We start from the raw sequence: 16,204 nt of genomic DNA, 5'->3' as shown, positions 1-16,204 counted from the left end.
TTTGCTTCTCTATGTTGCTGTAAACACCATGACCAAAACCATGGGATGGAAATGGTTTATTCAGTATACAGGTTATACTTCATCATAGAAAGAAGTCCAGGTAAGAACCAGAGACAGCAACGTTATAAAATCCAAGTCATTGTAGCCCATCACGAGTGGCTCTCATGCAACCAAAGTGCACAAGATTTTGCTTTTCTCCTGGTCTCAATTGTGCATTGACAAAGCAATCTCTCCAGGACCATTATTTTTGTTTGTTGATTGATTAGGTTTTCAAGGCAGGGTCTCTTTCTGTAGCCTTGGCTGTCCTGGAACTCTCTATATAGATCAGGCTGGCCTCAAATTCACAGAGATCCTCTTGCCTCTGCCTCCTATGTGCTGGTATTAGAAGCATATGCCACCATACCTGGCTGACAGAATCTTTCTTCTTCTTCTCCTCCTCCTTCTCCTCCTCCTTCTTCTTCTTTCTCAAGACAGGGTTTCTATGTGTAGCTTTGGAGCCTGTCCTGGCACTCACTCTGTAGACCAGGCTGGCCTTGAACTCACAGAGATCTGCCTGCCTCTGCCTCTCGAGTGCTGGAATTAAAGCCATGTGCCACCAACTCCCAGCTGTCAGGATCTTTCTTAAGTCCTTTCCAAATACAACCTCAACCAGGTATGTCATCTTCCTCTGACCTCAGTGTATAGTGGTCCCTGCAGGGCAGTGGCCATTGTCCTACTACCTCCACCTCCCCCTGGCCTGACTATCTTCCTGATGAGGCCCTGTGCACATCCGGATGCCTGGTTGGAAGAGGACTACCTCCTGCCCACCACTGTTCTTGTAGGTCACTGCTCACTAACCACCTGTCTTCTCCCTTCTGCTTATTTACTCAGGGATTTGATTCTAGCGTAATTTCTATGGTTCCATTGGACAAGACTGACATATGTTTTCCTGCCCCCTGCAGTCCTGAGTATTGAGCCTAGGCCTCATGCACACTAGGCAAGCACTCTACCACTGAGCTGTGTCTGTGGCTCACACACACACACACACACACAGAGTTTATAGCAGATTTATAGTTGCCTGAACGTGGAAACAACACAAATGTCCTTCACTGGTGAATGGATAAACACACTGGTCCATTCAGACAGTGGAACATTGCTAAGCCCTGGAAAGATCTGAGCTACTGAGCCATGAAAAGACTGAAAGGATGTGTAAATGATTATTGCCAAGTGAAAGAAGCCAGTGTGGGATTGCCAAGGCGGTTCAGTGGGCACAAGCTCTTGCTGTCAAGCTTGCCCACCTGAGTTTCATCACGGAACCCACAAGGAAGGACAAATCCAACTCCTACAAGCTGTTCTCTGACTTCCCTGCACCCATCCACACAAACAGGCCAATGTCATCTTTAAGATTTAGGAGCCACTGTAAAAATGAAGCCACCTCTGCTACCAGCCCTGACACTCTGAACAGGCAACACTAGCAGGCAGGAAGAAAAAGTTTTACAAGGAATTTTCAGGGCTGTCACATTATTCTCTTCGATACTATAGAGCTGGATCCACACCAGTTTCCATTGTCCAAACTGACAGAATGTACAACCCCTGACGTGGTCCCTGGTGAGAATTGCAGGCCTTGATGGTACAGCTGTGTTGATCATGGTTCAAGCCAGGCATTGGTAGCAGAGGCAGATTGATCTCTGTGAGTTTGAGGCCAGCCTGGTCTAGAGAGCCACTTCAAGGACAGCCAGGGCTACACAGGGAAACTGTGACAAATGCATCTCTGCACTGCCAGAGCATTTTGTTTACTGTTAAAGCTCTCATCATGTTACCCGTGTTGGCTTGAAGCTTGCTGTTGTAATCTTCTTGCCTCTGCCTCCCAAAAGCTAGGCTATAAGTGTGTGTGACACTAGTATCTCCCCCCCCCACCAACTACTTCTGTTCTGTTTTGTTTTTTTTACAGCATTCCTCTGTATAGCTCTGGCTATACTGTAACCCACTTTGTAGATCAAGCTGACCTTGAACTCAGAAATTTGCTTGCTTGTGTTTCCTGAGTACTGGGATCTGGCTGCTCTACACGGCAATCTCCAACCCCCACCCAGAACTTTTTTTTAACAGTTGGGCAGTGTTGACACATGCCTTTAATCTCAGCACTCAGGAGGCAGAGGCAAGCAAATCTCTGAGTTAGATGCCAGCCTGGTCTACACAGTGAATTCAGGATAGCCAGAGCGGTACAAAGAAACACTGTCTCGAGAAAAAAAAAAAAAAAAAAAGTTGCTTGTTTCTGTGTATACTTGTGTGTCTGTGGGGAACATTACTGCAGTACCTGCAGAGGCTAGAAGGCATCAGAAGCCCAGAAGTGGGAGTTACAGGCAACAGAGAGCCACCCTGTGTGGGTGTGGGAACTCTGAAAGAGCAGTTCACTCTTAACCACAGAACTGATACTCACTACTCCCCCTTCTTAATAAAAGGGAATTCTGGGTGGAAGGCGAATGTGAGGGGCATTAGGGAACTGAATGCCATGCTTTCAGTTCAGTTTCTCTGTAAACTGAAAACTTCTCTAAAGTCTCCTATGGAAGGATAGGGGTGGGAAGTCATTTAATGGAGAGCTAGCCTAGCATGTGTGAAGCCCCAAGTTCCGTTCTTAGCACTGCATAAAACCAGGCATGTTAGCACACCCCTGTAACATCAGTACTCCGGAGGTACTGTCAGGAAGATCTGAAGTTCAAGGTTATCCTAAACAATATAACAAATTTGAGACCAGTCTGGCGTGCATAAGACCTGTCTCTAAGATTCAAAACAAAGAACTCCAAAGTTCAAACCTAACCCCTCCCATCAAAATACAAGCAGAGCTGGGCTTGGAGACCTGACCCTGGCTGCAATCTCTGCTTTTGAGAGGCTAAGGCAAGGAGATTGCTGAGGGTTCCAGACCAACAACCAACATGGGCTACATAGTGAGTTCAAAGGCAGCCTGAGCTATGTACTCTTTCTCCAAAAACCAAGTCAAGCTATTCCCAATAACAAAAAAAAACACACAATTTTTACTCAAGAGCTAGTTCATAACAGTTTGATAGGTTTGTAATTTGATTTTGGGTTTCGGTGCTGGGTGGAAGTAAGGTTCCAAACTCCAGGGATGAAGATGTTTTGCAAGCCTATTTGTCATCAATCCCCATTCATAATTCATCCTCCACACTCCCCTATAACCTCTAAGACCTGCTTTTCTCTTGTTTTAATCCATCTCTGCTTTCTGCTTCCAAGATGAATAGACTGTTTTCTCTCATCCAAAAATGCAACCTCGGGGCCTAAGAGTATTCCCATTTTTGCTTCGGGTGCTGGGCTGCCCTTACAGGCGATTCTCTGCATCTGTCTCCCCTGGCTTCTCTAGAGAGAACCCTGGTCTCCTTTCTCCCTCAGTCATCCACTGGCCTCTCCTAGGCTTCTCAAGACACCTACAGCCCCTTCAGGGGAAGAGTGCTCCAGGGCCTTGGTCTAGGCTAGGCGCCAATATGAACTGATGCCTGGCAGTGAGGTTCCCTCTGCCTGTCCTGAACTGCCAAACCCTGTTCCCTGCTCCTGGTCCCAGACGAAGGTGTCCATTTCGCTACCTGGTAGCATTATCCCCTTTACTCCCCCCGCCCAGCCAGCTGAGGGGCGCCAACGCGGCGGTGGGGACGGGAGGTGGCCGGACGACAGCTGGGGGGGCGGCCCTGACCTTCCCGCAATCGATGGGGCGCGGCCGGCCGCGTGGAGCCGGGGCGGTGCCGGAGCCCCCCGCCTGCCGCAGAGGCAGCTATAAAGCAGGGGCACGGGGCTCAGCCTGCAATTGCACACATAGAGCCCGACTATGGAGCCTCCACTTCACACGCCGCTGCCGCTGCTGATGCTGATGCTGCTGTTGCTGCTCATGGGCTCCGCCGCGCTCCCTGCGCCCCCCAGGTGAGTCTGGTAGGGGAACGCCACTTCACCACGGCCACGCCCAGAGGCCCATAAGGTCGTACTCTGACCCTCCTCGCCCCGCCCCTTGCCAGGATCCCAAGACATTCAGACGGGACGTTCACCAGCGAGCTCAGCCGCCTGCAGGATAGTGCCAGGCTGCAGCGCCTGCTGCAGGGTCTGGTGGGGAAACGCAGGTGAGCTGCTGTAGGTAGAACTCTCCAGACTTGCTGGTATGGGACAGGCCTGACTTGGTCCCCTATCAGCAATCTGCCACATCCCAGTACTACCACTAATTCTCATTTGGGCTTGGGTGGGGGACAGTGAGCAGGACACAGAAAATTTCCCAGAGACCAGCCTGGCTCGGTCCAAGCCTTCAGAGGACCAGCTCTGCTTGCTGTGGTCGAACACTCAGGCCCTACAGGACTGGTGAGCATTCCACCCTCAGCTAAACTCCTAAAGCGCCCTTGCTGTTCCCTAGTCATGTGGGTGCATCCTAATCCCCTAACCACTCATCTCCCTCCACAGGCTACTCCCCAGGCTTCCTCTGGATGGGTCCTGGTCTCCCTGGCTGCCTCCTGGACCAAAGCCTGCTGTAGATGTTTCAGAGTGGACTGAAGCAACCAGGCAGCCCTGATGAGGGAGGAGGGGGAGCCTCAAGGAGCCTGGCTGGAGCTAGGGTTTGGTTGACCTTGGCATCAATAAAGAAGGAATTTAGACCCTAGTCTTTCAGCTCATGGTGTGTCATATCTTACAAAATCAAGGCAACCCCTGCTCAGTGAGCCTGGCAGGTGTGGGTAGTTCCAACCACCATTCAATGGCTAGGACCACACCCAGTTGGTCTTTGAACTTGGGAGGTCAGCTGGGACATTTCTTCCTTATCTCTGGCATCAACTGTACTTCTCTTTTCCCAGTTGAACTGCCCAGTGTCCCACCCTGCCCTGGGATCCCAGGGATCCCAGCCCTGGTCCAGCCATGTTGTCGGGGGTGCATGGAGTGGCGAGGAGGCACAGGCAAGACAGATAGGCGTCACTCGTGAGCGGAAGGACCTGTGTGCATGTCTGTGGAAGGAAGGACCTGTGTGCATGTCTATGTGGTCTTGGCACAATCCTGAGTCTGGATAGTGATGTCATCTCCCAGTAGACAGCTGTGGGATCACTGAAGGCTCATGAGACAAAGTGCTCAGTCCTGACAGAATCCTGGAGCCTCGGGCATCCAGAGCAGCCCAGCAGGTGAGGGCTCTGCAGGCCCTTTCAACACAACACCCTTACCACCCTCCTGGCTCCACCTAGATGCGCCCCCCAGCTCTGAGGGCTTATAGGGGAGAGAGGGGCAAGCAGGAAAGACTGGAGCAGGTCTAATGGAGGCCTGGGCTGTCTTCACCAGGATTCCTGTCTCCCAGCAGATACTGCCCCACCCCCACCCCGCCCCCACTCCAGCTCCCCTCTGTGGCTGGAAGGTTTCATTTGCATCCTATTACCAAGGCCCTGCCCGGTCCTGCCAGGCCCTACACTGGGGGAACTGCTTGCTGAGTTTCCCAGACAAGCAGGAGCAGCAGGCTGGCACAATCTTCCTTTGGGAGTCAAACAGAGTAGGGAGGCAACGTAATGTGGCTTCAGGAATTTTGCTGAAGGACACTGGAGAGAAAGAGACAAGATGAGGGTTATCCTGATGCGGGTTACAGTAGACACAAGACCAATGGCTCAGCCCACATCCCTGCCCTTGCCCCCAGCTCCCCAGCCCTTCCCAGGGCTCCAGCCCTGCCCCAGCTCCGCCCCCAGACCTCTGATTCAGCACCCCCCCCCCACACACACACACCCCTCCTCAGCTCCCTAGACCTATCAACAGTTTTCACCTCCAGGCGTGTTTCAGCACCTCGGCCCTGACTCAGCCTCCTTTGGCCTGTGGCCCCAGTCTTGTCCTGTATTCCCCACTCCCAGTGGTTCTCATGTTTTTTATACCTCGTGTGTAATGTCTATGGGTTGAGTCCCCGCTTAACTTCCTGGAAGTCCAGGCTGGAATATGACCTCACGCCCCCTCTTAGCTACGGCCAGCTGGAACCCCCTTGGTAGAGGCCATCATTAAGGGTCATAAAATGAGGCGGTGCCTGGCAGGGGCAAAGGTCGCCAAGGCAGGAACTGTACCAGCCCTGGAACAAGGCAGCTGGACCTTTCTTTCAGCTGACAGCCGCCACCATGGGGGCTCCGGCCCTCCTGTGGCCTACACTGCTGCCATTGCTCATGGTGCTGTTTGGCCAACCTCCAGGGACCTCTGCCCAGGATCAAGGTATGTGCTGGACAGGGGCAGGATGGGTAGGCAGCAGAGCTGGGGTGGAAGGCACCAACTTCTCCTTTATAATTTTCTAGTCTGCTCTATGAACAAGACCTTTTTTGAAGTTGAGGAGAACAGCAATGTTCCTAAGCTGCTGGCAAACATTTCAGTTCCAGAAGGCCTGAGGGTGACCCTGGGACCCTCGCCTAACCCTTTCGCATTTAAGATCGTGGAGAATCAGCTATTTCTCAACATGACTCCAGATTATGAGGTACAGTGTACTGGCTGGATGGAATGTGCCACCATGGGGACATACATGAGCATTCACTCCCCTAGCCTGGAGAAGACTCAGGGGAACAGGGGTTAATGGCTCTATGTCCCCCAGATACTGAAAAACCCTTTGGGCCCAGTCCTTGGTGGGTTTGTACTGAGGGGTGTGACCATTGAGGAACAAAGTTGCCAGATACCCCCTACACCCAGGATTTGCTACTGATGGCCCTGGAGAAGTACTGGCCTTCCTAGCCACACTCTCCTAGCCTAGGGCACTGACTTCCTACTGGGCGGGTGATTCATAGGGCACTGACTTCATCCTCAGGAAAACTCAGTGCTGGAGACAGATCTGCAATGCAAGAGAAAAGACTCAGACTCTGTGGTAAGTCAACCCCGTTATCTGCCCACACCTGCCCTCTGTCAGAGTACCCCAAGACCACTCCTCTAGGACCTCACCACAGGGAGTCTAGGACCTCTACTGGCTACTCCCACACTTCTTTGAGTTCAGACTGCCCTGAACTCGAGACTCAAATTCAGCTAACTTAGAGCCATGTACAAGTCAACACCCTGAGACCCCAAGTCTGCCCCTTACCCCTCACCTGGGAGACACCTTCACAGGCCACTCATCTGACTTTTGCTGTCACCCCACCCAAGGTGCCCTGTTGGCTGTGCCTCAGTTAGAGTCGGAACTACACTTCCTACCTGAGTCCTATGGGCTTGGATCCACAGGTCCTCTAACTGACCTTTCTGGAAGATTCACTTGCTGCTCTCTTGTCACTGGCCCCACCCAGTCCCTTTGCCATGCATCAAGCCCCCAGAGGGTCATAACCAGGCTCTGCCCAGCCTCACACAGAAACCCACATTTTCTTATTGGAATTCAAAGCTAATTTCTCAGCTGGGCAGGCAAGGCTAGGGTATGCAGACACTGGCTTACTGTAGACAGTCCTTATATCTGCCTGTTCAGGTCAGCATGGGAAAGTCATCTCAGAGGATGCCTAACCCTCCTAATCTGCTCTGTCCACCTCCCTACCCTGTACATCTTCGCCCTCATCCCTCAGCCTACACCACATTACAGCCTTTTACTGAAGGAAGCTCGAAGAAGCAATAGGCCCCACACACTTTCTGCTCCACCAAGAGCAACTCTCACACCCTGAGCTCCTACCCTGTCCCATGTCGTGTTACCCACACATATCAGCCCATGTCTCTGATAGATAACAATTAAAAATAAACTTCATTTTTAGGTATAGTTTAGTGGTAGAATACCTGCCTAGTATGGTTGAGGCCCTGGACTCCACCCTCAATGCACAAAAACACAACACATAGAGAAACAGAGACACAGACAGATAGAGGGACAGAGGAGACAGAGACAGCGGCCATGGCCTTGATATCTGTCACTGGAGAATACCTTTTCCGCTCTGTCCTCTAGCACTTGTCTGTGTTCACCCCTCCTGGGTCTCAGGAACATCGCTGTCATGGAATACAGCTGGTTGATTTTAACCCGAAGGCTCCTTTGTCTGCTTTGCTTGGAGACCTGTTTCTGGGGCTGTGAGGCTGCTCACAGTCTTCTTCCTTTGATATTTTGCCCTTATTTGCCTTCAGCACACTGAACACACACATGCTGCCACACTCTAAAATGTGCTTTAGCTTTGTTTTTATAGTCTGAGTTCCTCCTAGCATGGGAGCCCACAGGCCACTACACTGTTGATGCCACCAATGTCTGTTGAATGAAAGAGCAAAAAAGTGACTGAATGAACTGATAAAGAAGGAAGGAATTAATGATGGGGGCATCAGAGTGTAGTTCCTTACCCAGGGCTTGGCTTGGTGACTTTCCTGCAGGTGACAGTGTTGAAGGTGTTGGTGATTATCAAGGATGTCAATGACAATGCCCCAGAGTTCCCCTTTACAATCAAGAAATATGATGTAGCAGAGGTGAGTTCAGCCGGGCCAGAGAAGGAGCCTTCTGAGTGTGGACACCATCAGGGAGATTTATACACAACTTCTTCTCCATCCCCAGGACACCAGAGTGGGTACAATCATCATCCCTGGGACAGAACTGGAAGCCAAAGATGCTGACAAAGAGGACACCCTAATTTACACTCTCCAGGAAGTAACCCCTGTCAGTGCTCCCCCGTCCCCACTCATTACCTACCCCTCCCTTCTGATGCTTCCAGGCCTCAGTCCCTCCACCTTCCAGAGTCTCAGGTTCTACCCTCTTCCCCCTTGTCAGAACGCCAGCAGCTTCTTTTCCCTGATGGGGCAAAACAACCCTTCTCTGAGGCTGCAGAAGACCCTGGATTTCTACAAGAATCAGAACATGACCTTCAAGCTGCTGGCACGGGTAAGCAGACCACAGCTAAGAGTCCTGGATGTTCAGGCCCTGTCCAAGTCATTGTGGGCCTGACCTGTCCGGGCTGGCTGTTACTACAGGATACCTTGGAAGAAGGTGTAAAGCTCAGCCACACAGCCACTGCCACCCTGGTCTTGAATGTGCTTCCAGCTGACTTACGGAACCCCTGGTTCCTGCCTTGCTCCTTCTCAGATGGCTACTTCTGCATCCAGGCCCAGTACCATGGGGTGATCCCCACAGGACACATACTGGTAATGGGAGTAAGAAAGCCCAGGGTCTCACTTGAATCCAGATTCAAGTCATAGGGGTTCGGGGTAGGGATCCAGCAGTGGTCCTGTGATCCCTGAGAGGCTTAGGCAGTTTTGTGATTTTTTTTTTTTGAAACTACTATGAATGAATAATCATTTGTTAACTATCCTAGCCTCAGGTGGAGGACACGCAGACAAAAATGAGTGAGGAATGTGGAGCCTGCAATGTTAGCTGGGATGTGAGGACTTCAGGGGCTGGGCTGATGCTAATAGAGTACTGCTACCTCTTTGCCCAGCTGACAATCTCCTCTAAGGCCAGAGGGACTACTGGGCAGGGGGGTCCAGCCAAGGCTACCCCAGCCTCCACTGTGCAGAGAGGCACACATAGAGGCTGCAAGTCTTCTTTCTTAAGTTCTTGTTGCCACTGAGTCCTGCTGTGGTTGAAGCTCTGTCCCAAGCAGGTGCTGCTCCGTTCATGTTTCAAGCCTTGAGGGACAACAACAGAATAAGAACTGGGGTGGTTCAACCTCAAGATGTCCCTATCCCTACAGCCATCCCCGCTCATCTTGAGTCCTGGTCCCATCTATGCTGTGGACGGAGATCAGGGCATTAACCAGCCAGTCATCTACAGCATTGTGGGAGGTGAGTGAGAGCTAGCCCTGTAGCACCTTGACCCGGCAACAGAGGGACCAGACACTAAACTCCATTCCAAATTCTCCCAGGAAACACGAATGACATATTTATCATCAACAAAAACTCTGGCAACCTCACGATGGCCAAAAGTGTCCCCAGCTCCATGAACTTCACCTTGCTGGTCAGGGTGGGTACCAGCACTGGATGACAGATGTGTCTCCTGTATACCCTTGAGCCTGCAGCCCCAGCTCCAGTAAATCTCATTGCTTACTCCTATTTCCAATGACTCCCCAGGCTGATCAGGATGATATGGCCCGCTACTCAATAACCCAGGCCATCGTGGAGGCTCGTAGTATCACTGGGATCCCACTCCAGTTCTCTCAGAGCAGGTACCAAGGCACAGTGGTGCTTGGTTCTAAGGCTGGCACAGAAGTGAAGGACAGGACCTCCCCTTCTGAGATCCTGAGGATCCAGGCTCAGTACCCAGGCTTCCCGGTATGCAGTCCCTTCCTGGCCACTTAGGAACTCTAAGTATGATTGAACTCTGGTGTGGGCAACTTGGGATGGACAGTAGGGCCCTCAGGCCCAGGTCTCACTGCAGTCTCGCCTAGGACCTCAACTTGGCCATGACGTACCGAATCACCAACTCCTCAGATTTCAATATGGACGCGGATGTCATACTGACCACAGTGGCTATGGAGCATGCAGACACCTTCTATGTAGAGGTGGAGTGGGGAATAAGGGGACCAAAGGTACGGGGTAAAGAGGGACCCAAAAGGAACAAGTTCCTTTCCTGATCCAGGTAGAAGCTACCAATACTGTGACTAAGGACACAGCCACCACTGTTGTTGAGATCCAAGTGTCAGAGCAGGAGCCCCCTACCACAGGTGAGCCCCGGGGCCCCCAAGCAGGGTGGAACAGGCATATTTGGGGACAGAGGCCAACCCAAATTCTGTCCATGCCACCGCCAGAGTCCCCCACACCCCCAGAAGCTGGAGGAACAACTGGGCCTTCAAGTAGCACCACTTTGGAAGCCCCCACGACCTCTGGGACCTCTCAAGGACCTGCCACAACCAGCTCTGGGGGAAGTGCTGGCCCATTCCCACCCTCAGGCACAACTCTAAGTCCACCTGCCTCTGCCTCATCCACACCTACTCTTGGAATCAGCACCTCCCCCCAGACAGCCACTCCTGGTGGGGGCTCAACACAGACCCCCAAGCCAGGAACCTCTCAGCCAGTGCTCCCCATTACAGGAACCAGTACCACCACTTCTCAGCCAGCCACACCCAGTGGAGGCTCAACACAGACCCCCAAGCCAGGAACCTCTCAGCCAGTGCTCCCCATTACAGGAACCAGTACCACCACTTCTCAGCCAGCCACACCCAGTGGAGGCTCAACACAGACTCCCAAGCCAGGAACCTCTCAGCCAGTGCTCCCCATTACAGGAACCAGTACCACCACTTCTCAGCCAGCCACACCCAGTGGGGGCTCAACACAGACCCCCAAGCCAGGAACCTCTCAGCTGACAGCCATTGTGCCCACCAGGAGCCCCTCATCCTTAGGTAATCCACACATTGTTTGCCCTGGAGTCACCATCACCCTTCTTAACTCAGGGGGCCCAGGGATGTATGTGCTGTAGAACAGGGTCTACCCAGGTAGCCTGGCCTGACCACACTGACCACCTCCAGAAGTATGTGTCTAGTTCCAGACAGATGGCCTGGGGTGGGGGGCCGAATAGGGTGAGCTGAAGAAAGTATGGGGATACAGGAGAAGATTTTGGAGCCGGTGAGTCCCATAAGCCCAAGGACAATCTATATTTAAGGTTTAAGGGTACGAGCACTACTCCAATAATTAGGGAGGCAGGTACAAGATAAAAATTAAGATTTTATGGCTGTCAGGGTGTACTAATGCATCCCTAATTCCAGCACTAGGGAGGTAGTGAAAGGCAGATCTCTGTGAGTGCAAGGCTACCTGGTCTATATAGTGAATTCCAATCCAACCATAGCTACACACAGAGAGCCTGGAAAGCCTGTCTTTAAAAACATAATGAGCCAGTGGTGGTGACACAAACTTTTATCCCAGCACTTGGGAGGCAGAAACAGGTGGATCTCTGAATTTGAGGCTAGCCTGGTCTACAGAAAGAGTTACAGGATAATAGCCAGGTCTACTCAGAGAAACCCTGTCTCAAAAAAAAAAAAAAAAAAAAGTACTTGCTTTCCAGACACAAGGATATGAATTGGGCTCCATAACCCACAAAAAACAGCTGAGCATGGGGGAGTGTACTTAACAATTCCAGTCTTGGGAAGCCAGAGGCAGGAATAACCCTGGAGGTCACTGGCCACATAGCTTAGCTATGGCCAGTGCTAGGTCAGTAAGAGACTGGTCCTGCCTTAAAACATAAGATGGGAACTGGCAGGGGGGTCAGCAGGTGAAGGGCCTGACAACCTGAGTTGGATTCCTGGGTCCCATATACATAGTGGAAGAACACTGACTTCTGTAAGCTATGCTCTGATCACTCCATACCATACCATACCATACCATACCATACCATACCATACCATACCATACCATACCATACCACGCAGCACCAGCACAAATACAAATACACACAATACACACAACTACATAAATAAACTTAAAACATACATACACACACACACTCACACATATACATATACACACACATTCACACACATACATACACTCTCACACACATTCATAGGCACACACTAACACACACACTCACACACCACACACACACACTCAAAAACCACACACACACATACCACATATACTCACACACACACCACACACACACTCCCATACACACTCTCACACATACACACACTCATACCCATACAACACACACACTCACATACCATACACAAACTCATATACCACACACTCACACACACCACACAAATACTCACACATACACACTCTCACGACACACTCACAGACTCTCACACACACATTCACGCATTCTCACTCACACACACACCACACACATACTTTTCACATACACACTCACACACCACACACACTTTTACACACACTCACATACCACACACACTCACACACAAAAACACACATACCACACACTCACACACACCACACATACACACCACACACACTCACATACCACACACACCACACACACACAAACACACTCACACACTACACACACTCACACACCACACACACACACTCACATACCACACACACTCACACACCACATACACTCACACACACCACACACTCACATACCACACACACACTCACACACCACACACACCACTCACATTATACACACTCACACACCACACACACAAAAACACAATCACATACCACACACACTCACACACTCACACACCACACATACTCACACACCACACACACTCACACACAAAAACACACTCACATACCACACACACTCACACACCACTCACACACTACACATACTCTCATACCACACACACTCACACACCACACACACTCACACACCACTCACACACACCACTCACACACTACACACACTCACACCACACACACTCACACCACACACACTCACACACCACACACACATACACCACACACACACACTCAAGGTTCCTATTTAAAGATTTTTGTACTAGTCATTTATCTGTACCCAGAGCCCTTCAGGGTACAGGGGACCACAAGGGGCCAGACACAGTTAAGGTCCCACAGGAATGGTCACCAGTGGTGGTGGTTTTACATGGCAGACTTCTCTTTAGTGAGTTCTCTAAAAACTGTGTCAAGTGTCATTGAGCCCTGCTTCTGGTCTAAGTGCAACATGTATTCAAAATTGGAGTTGAAGCCACATAAGACAAAGTTCACATTCAGTTATTCATAGCATGCCCTTGAAGGCCATCCTGGTGTATCAGAAGCTGGTGGCCATGCCACCAGGGGCCTTGTGATCCCCAGGCAGCCTCCCTGGTGGAGTTAGCACCCATTCTCAGAACCTCAGCTCTAGGAGGTGGGCCAGGCCATGTCTGTCTTGTTTTCATGGTACCTGAGGTTGGCCCAGGTCAGAAAGGGGAGTACTTGGGAATGTTCCAATAGTAAGAGCTCATGTGTCTTGGACAGAGTCACAAGAAGGCCAGCGATTTTCAACGGTGGACATGGCAGTGCTGGGCGGGGTGCTAGGAGCACTCTTGTTGCTGGCCCTCATCTGCCTGGTCATCCTCATCCACAAGCACTACCGGCACCGGTTCAATTGTTGCTCTGGCAAGGTTTCGGTAAGGGCCTCGGTGGGGAACTGGACAAGACAGAGTAGGATCGGCTCTAACCCAGGGTGGAGGAGTCACAGAAGTGGGACAATGGAGGGATGAACCGGAACAGCTGGGGAAAGGAAGCAGAGGTGGGCTGGGATAGGTGTGCTAACACCAGGCAGGGGAAGAGTGGGAGCCAAGCCTAGGAAGAGGGCAGTGGGGGAGTAACTGCTCTGTCACTAATGCCTCTCTGCTCTTGCTGCTCCTGTAGAAGCCACCACCTCAGAGTGTCTATGACAACCTGACCTTCTTCCCAGACCACAAGGCCAGCTGGTCGTCCACCTCAAACCCGCAGCCACAGCCGGGTCTGAAGACGGCCGAGTCTCCCTCCGGGCCACTTAGCCCCATGTCCTCCAGTCCCACGCCCCCCAGCTCCGGGCCTCCTACTCCTGAGCTCAGAGCTCCCGGGTCTCCTAAGACCGTCCAGGCTGGGGACAGTCCTTTAGCCGTGAGATCTATCCTGACTAAGGAGCGGCGGCCCGAGGGAGAGGGCGGCTACAAGGCCGTGTGGTTCGGCAAGGACATCCGGGAGGAGGCTGACGTGGTGGTCCTCAACGAGCCCGCAGCAGACATGGACAGCCCCAGTGCCACGGAAAGTGAGGACAGCGATGATGATGACCCTGACCAGAGTAAGGGTTCTCATCTTGGTGCAGATGCCAACACCAGTTATATCTAGTGCAGCACCCCCACCCTCCACTCCAAGACACTCCCTTTTTCTCTGCAAATTAAAGTAGCACTTTCGAATTCTGGAGTCATAAAGCGGGTGTGGGAAAGGACTTTCAAGGAAGCCCAATCGCTCATGCCCCCTCTTTTAGAGTCCAGCTATTCCGATACCCCACCCCCACCTCATCCCACCCCCCCCGCCCGCCCTCCCCTACTCTCTCAGCTCTGTCCCCCCTGTTCCCCCTCCCCCATCCAAGCGCGGGAGGGAGGGAGCGCTCGGGGGTAAAACAGCTGCTGTGAGCGGCCAGCCGCCGGCTTCCGAACAGCCTCTCTCACGGTAGCAGACAGGGAAGAGGGAAGTCCTCGCTGGAGATCTTCAGAGCTTGGCCCAATGTGGACCGCTTCGCTTGAGCGAAGTGAAAGAAACAGAATCGCCATGCCACACATAAGTTCACCTGGTAGAGGGTGCTCTCTGGGACCTTCCTGAGGGTCACAACCTGGTTCAAAAGGCACGGTTGAGCACTTATTTAAAGTCAGCATTCGGGAAGCAGAGGCAGGCGGATCTCTGTGAATTTGAGGCCAACCGGGTTTCCAGAGTGAGTTCCAGTACAGTCAAGGCTTTCTCAAAAAACAAAACAAAACAAAACAAAACAAAAAACAAAACAAAAAAAAAAACGAAAACAAAAACAAAAAGAACCTAAACCAATAGAAAGGCTGTTCTGGCAATGAACACTGCACTCTGCTCCACACAGAAACCTTAGTTATGAGAAGCAGGGGCCTGCATGTCATGTCAGTAGGTGGAGGTTACACACAGGTCTCCAGGAGGAGGGGGTACATCATAATCTGGGCTTCTCCCAGCAGTCATGGCATATTTCCTAAGAAAAATCACCCGAATAATATATAATATTTCCAAAAGTTTTTATTTCCTTCCAGTATTTGAATATCAAAAAAAAAAAAAAAAGAAAGAAAGAAAGAAAAGAAAAAGAAAAGAGAGAGCGTTATCTGTTTATACAATGATTTTTTTTTTTTTTTTTTTTTTGGTTTCATTTAAACTGGTGGTTTTTATGGCCTATTCCCTTCCCCATACCCCGTTGGAGCCCTTCTCAACAATACTCTCATATTTTCTGAGCAGACCTCTGTGTTTGATTACTTTCTTGATTCAGCTGGAACAAGGACGGGATAAATGACACCCCCTACCTTAAAGCTTGCCAATAATGGGGGAGGGGCCCCTCCCATATCCATGATGAACTGTTGATGAGACCAATCTTATAGAGGTCATGACAGCAATGGCTATGTCATACTCGGAAGGCATTTTCTTTTCTGCACATCTCTCCACCCTCTGGCTCTTTGTACCCACTTTTGGGAGATGCTCCCTGAGCCTTGGAGGGGGTGACAGAGATGTCTCATTCAGGGTGAACACTCCACCAACACTCATTTTCTGTTCTTGGGCCAGTTACAGGATTCTGCTCATTGCAATTAGAAGCTTCTGTAATGAAGGCTGGATGCAACTCTAATCAGCAGTTATATTTTACATTTCGAGACAGGGTCTTACTCTTTAACCTAGGATTAATCTGGAGATA

The 16,204-nt window shown here is 51.1% G+C and overlaps 2 protein-coding genes across 2 annotated transcripts; both read left to right on the top strand.

Moving 5' to 3' along the window:
* Positions 1–3,811: 3,811 nt before the first annotated feature.
* On the top strand, positions 3,812–4,632 carry Sct (secretin). Its single transcript, XM_051192082.1, has 4 exons — positions 3,812–3,903; positions 3,996–4,097; positions 4,225–4,329; positions 4,429–4,632. The coding sequence occupies exons 1-4, from the start codon at positions 3,812–3,814 to the stop codon at positions 4,535–4,537; spliced, it is 408 nt and encodes a 135-aa protein (XP_051048039.1). The 3' UTR covers positions 4,538–4,632.
* A 1,406-nt stretch (positions 4,633–6,038) lies between these two features.
* On the top strand, positions 6,039–14,705 carry Cdhr5 (cadherin related family member 5). Its single transcript, XM_051193361.1, has 15 exons — positions 6,039–6,186; positions 6,267–6,442; positions 6,767–6,823; positions 8,278–8,370; positions 8,456–8,779; positions 8,869–9,039; positions 9,588–9,678; positions 9,759–9,856; positions 9,964–10,164; positions 10,281–10,394; positions 10,472–10,556; positions 10,641–11,231; positions 13,664–13,666; positions 13,786–13,928; positions 14,173–14,705. Exons 1-15 carry the CDS (start codon positions 6,096–6,098, stop codon positions 14,635–14,637), a joined length of 2,703 nt encoding a protein of 900 aa, XP_051049318.1. The 5' UTR covers positions 6,039–6,095; the 3' UTR covers positions 14,638–14,705.
* Positions 14,706–16,204: the final 1,499 nt, after the last annotated feature.

The sequence above is a fragment of the Phodopus roborovskii genome, unplaced genomic scaffold (genome assembly GCF_943737965.1).
Source record: "Phodopus roborovskii unplaced genomic scaffold, PHOROB, whole genome shotgun sequence".
NCBI classification, from domain to species: Eukaryota; Metazoa; Chordata; class Mammalia; order Rodentia; family Cricetidae; genus Phodopus; species Phodopus roborovskii.
Note: the sequence above shows the minus strand (reverse complement) of the source record. Positions and strands in the feature narration are given on the sequence as shown.